The 4,157-nt window shown below is 43.5% G+C and overlaps 1 protein-coding gene across 1 annotated transcript in view; it reads left to right on the top strand.

Annotated features, from left to right (window-relative positions):
* The window catches only part of PAN2 (poly(A) specific ribonuclease subunit PAN2), a 38,647-nt gene extending 35,223 nt beyond the window's left edge, over nucleotides 1-3,424 (top strand). The window contains exons 23-25 of the mRNA XM_083353425.1: nucleotides 291-405; nucleotides 1,059-1,256; nucleotides 2,802-3,424. Coding sequence (XP_083209551.1) covers nucleotides 291-405; nucleotides 1,059-1,256; nucleotides 2,802-2,836 — 348 coding nt within the window. The 3' untranslated portion in view covers nucleotides 2,837-3,424. The remainder of the gene's footprint in view (nucleotides 1-290; nucleotides 406-1,058; nucleotides 1,257-2,801) is intronic.
* The last annotated feature ends 733 nt before the right edge of the window (nucleotides 3,425-4,157 follow it).

The raw sequence follows: 4,157 nt of genomic DNA, 5'->3' as shown, positions 1-4,157 counted from the left end.
TTTTTTTTTTTTAAATTGGAGCACACAGTGCCTGAAAGCTTTGGGTCAGCTCCTGAGCTGCCCAGAAATTGCTATCAGACACTACTTTTAATATGGAAAGCAAAGCATTATTAAACAGGAGCAATGAAAGGTATTCAGCTAATTTGCTTTCAGTTGCATTAATTACCAGATTTCGTTGTTTGTCTTGCCTCCATTGGAGGAAGTGGACCTTAGGCTAAGTCTGGTTTCAGTCTAAGGTTAGAAGGTCTCATAGACTGAGATCTCATGATCATGTGGTTGTGTGCTAATAGGGCTATACCTGCCTCCTACAGGTTCCCAGAGATCAAGTAATCGACACGGTGTATTTGTTCCACATGCCTAGGAAGAGGATGATTTCCCTGCGCTTCCTTGCCTGGTATTTCTTGGGTCAGTACAATAATCCTGTGGGCAAAATTAAGCTGCGTCCCTCTTCCGGTCAGCCAAGCCACCCTGCATGAAAGAATAATATGGTTGCTAAAGAATCCCTCCGGTACAGTCCTCTGGAAGATGATATTGATGAAAATGTGCAGGAGCTGTTACCTAAGCAAAAGCATCTGAAACTTTAAATCCAGAATAACGAGCTAAAACTTGGAAACTGCTCAGGCAAGACGCCTCCCTTAATTCACTGAACTTTAAAATGGAGGAGGAGGAGGAGGAGGCGCAACCCAAGCAGACTCGCACGGTTTTGTTGCTGAAGCCAAAAATTGCAATGAAAGTAGTTTTATGTCTTCCAGTGGAGCCGATTTCCTGGTCCAGTCTACCTAGTAAGGCTGACTGCCCTCGTGAGTTGTTTTACAGTTTCTCAAGGCCTGCTTTGCAATTGAGAATTTGGACAGGGAGAACGGGGAGTAGGGAAGGCCTTCCAGATTAGATGAATATCGAAGCCTGGGAGTTGAGTTCGTTTTCCACACTTGACAAAAATAAAACTCTTGCCCCTAACCTTAGCCTAAAGAGATCCCCTCTTTTCTTGAACCTAAAGCAAGTAGGCAAGACAACATTTGCTATGTGTTGGATTTGTCTCTCTTTTCTTTTTTGCTTAGACCTGAAAATTCAAGGAGAGACTCATGACAGCATTGAAGATGCACGAACAGCACTCCAGCTGTACCGGAAATACATGGAACTGAGCACTGGAGGCTTGGAACCGGAGGAGTTCCGGAAGGTGCTCAAGGGCCTCTACGAAAAAGGGAGAAAAATGGACTGGAAGGTCCCGGAGCCTGATGGCCAGAGCAGCCCCAAGAGTAAGTTTCTGTTGCTTGGCCTGCTGAGCCTTCGCGTTCTGTGACCATCCGATATTTGGCTGTGACAAGCGGAAGATTCTGTATCTTGGAAGGGAAACAAAAAATCAGACTCCTTGGTAAAGGACTGGGGAGATCAGACTTGCCAGAATGCATTGGGAAAAGGGGTCAGCTGAACATGAGCAAGCAGTGGGATGCAGCCCTTTAAAAGGCCAGGCCAGTCGTGGCCTGCTTAAGGTCATAGGAAATATTTCACAGAGAAGCTGCAGTGGGTTTAGAGGAAGGCTCCCAGAATAATAAATGCAATAATCAAATAATAAATTATAAGCCGCTCAGAGTTACTGCACGGTAAGGTGGACAGCTAATAGGTTTTTACAAGTAAAATAAACATGAAATTAATAAAACACGTGACCTGCAAATCAAGTCCCATGTAGAAGAATGGAAGGCGCTGACCCATCTTTGGACGATAGAAGAGACTTCGCAACAGACATGTGGACAGCTAAATGCTGCAATGTGCAAAAGGGTGTAAGCCTGCTTCTTCGCTGAAGTTGAGACCGGAAGGAGAACCGACAGACTCAAATGAAAAGAAAGGAGATTTAGGCTGAATATGAGGAGGAAATAACTCATGATGAGAGTTGATAATCAATGGGACAGTCTCCCTAGACCTGGATAGCGATAATGGTTCCCTTTCGGTTTAGGTAGGAGATTCTTGCCCTAAGCATGGACGTGAGATAGGCGATCTGCAAGGATTCTGCCAACCGGGCGATTCATTTCAGTGGTTCTGTATAAATATTCTACAGGATTTACAAATGCTTTGTGACCCCATGCAGGAGAGGGGTTTTTGGCATACCTCTTTTATCTGTGTTTCAAGTGTGATGGCTTCAGATACAAGCCTTCAGATCTGCCTTTGAACTTGTCAAAGTGGGTGTACTTTAACACAGAATATTTAAATACATGGATGGTGGTCATGCTTATGCCTTCAGATAGAAAGGCCAAACCTCCAGCCCTTTATCTTTCACCTGCAGAGCAGAATTTGCTTAAAAGATGCTGGAAATTAAAGTCTTACCAAGTGTTTGCTTTGCAACAAAGACAAGAAGGTGTATCGTTTCCCTGAAAGTCGCCTTAGGCTAAGTGGAAGAAGCAGATGTGAAGCCTTAACTTTTAAGGGTATAAGAAATACGGCCTGCAGACTGTAATGTTGTCTGCTTCCTTGGCAACTTTGGAGGTTTTAAGGAACAAGATAGGCGACCTCCCCTTTGCAGGGGTCCCCTGTAAAACTCCCCCTTTCCAAAAGAAAGCGATTCTGCTTGTTTTGGGGAGTATGGGACTTGACCTCCATATGCCAAGGGACATTGTACATCTCTATCTGAAGCTTATCACAATCATCCAGCAGAGACTGTTGTCTTTAGGCTTGGTCTCCTTTTGCCCTTATTCTGCTTTCTGGTCCTGGGATGTGACCTTTAAAATCCTCTCTTAGGTGTAGCCTTGCTCGTGTAAGGCTTGTGGTTTCTCCCTAATTCACAGGGCTGTGCTGTCTTTCTTTGGCAGGTGCTGCAGTGTTCTCAGCCGTGTTGTCTCTCTGATCCACGTAGCCCTACCATTTCCAGTGTCCCTTGAGAAGAGAACCATCCCGACCATACTTCCTGGAATATGGATATGAATGGACTGAAAGATAGCATGGATGTATTAAGACAGGAAAGCGTTGTAATTAAGGCACAGTCAGCGTGAATTTCAAGATTCGGAGGGTTTCTTCTGGGTTTCCCAATACGTCTCTTGGACCTCAGGTCACATTTTAAACAACCAGGGCCAAGAGAGTACATGAGACAGTTTTGGTGCAGGCCACAGAGGGTCACAGGTCCTTTCAGAGACCTCTGTGCATTCCCCCAGCACATGGTGCAGCAGCCATTAGGTGCTCAGGAATAGGCTGTTCTTGATAACAAGCTGGCGAGAAGCGACTGATGAAGTGTTTCAAGATGCTTTCTACACGTGTCGTTCTTGTTAGTAGAGCTTGCAGGAGGCACCTTTGCTCTCCTCTAGCTGGGAGTTCCTAAAAAAAATCCAGAGCTGGACTCTTACTGTCATGGAAGTTTCGTGGCTTTTTAATCTTTTCTGTATGTAAATTGTGATCAAGATTGCATAAAGACTATAAAAATGCTGTGCTTCTAATGTTACCTTGCAGTCCAGTCTTGTCTTTGCTTTTTCTCCCATTAATTCACTGTCATCGTGTGTTGTTTTATCACCATCTCTCTTGTTAAGCATAATCAGAATAGCATTAATGGATATGCTGGTTTTAATTCAATTGGAGTTGGACCTGCAAGTGGATCTCACCCGAGCAAGTTCAGGTTTTATTAGATAATCTTACATCAACGTTGGTCAAATCCTTTTATATACCCTAAGCTTTAGAGGAAAGATTTTTATGTGAATCTGTTGCAGCATGATTGACAATCGTAATGCTGTACCAGAACAAAAGACACTTATTTATGTCAGGTATATCAAATTAAAAAAAAATAGAAGTGTGTAAATACCAGCTGAGCTTTTGGCAACCCAGAAAACTATCCAATCTCAGGGAAAATATCTTCTAGAAGACAACCAAACAACCAATTGGTAATTTGGAGGACAAGCTGGATAGTAATAGGAAATATAGCCCTCTTTGCTTATAAAATGGCTCTTGCCTCAAGACCATTGCCCTGATTCTTTACATAACCTAAGGAAGATTGAGTGGCTGTGAATTTTAAACTGCATCTTTGAGTTCTGGATGGGTTTATCCTCTCCAAGATAAAATTGGTGCATAATTTAGGGGCTTTCTCCTCAGCCAGAAGAGGAGATGGCAGCCAAGGTCAGGAGAGCCTCTGCACAGATGCATCTTGTGATTATTGCCTTTAAAAAAAATATGCAAGGCATCTA

Source organism: Vipera ursinii (genome assembly GCF_947247035.1).
Source record: "Vipera ursinii genome assembly, chromosome: 2".
NCBI classification, from domain to species: Eukaryota; Metazoa; Chordata; class Lepidosauria; order Squamata; family Viperidae; genus Vipera; species Vipera ursinii.
Note: the sequence above shows the minus strand (reverse complement) of the source record. Positions and strands in the feature narration are given on the sequence as shown.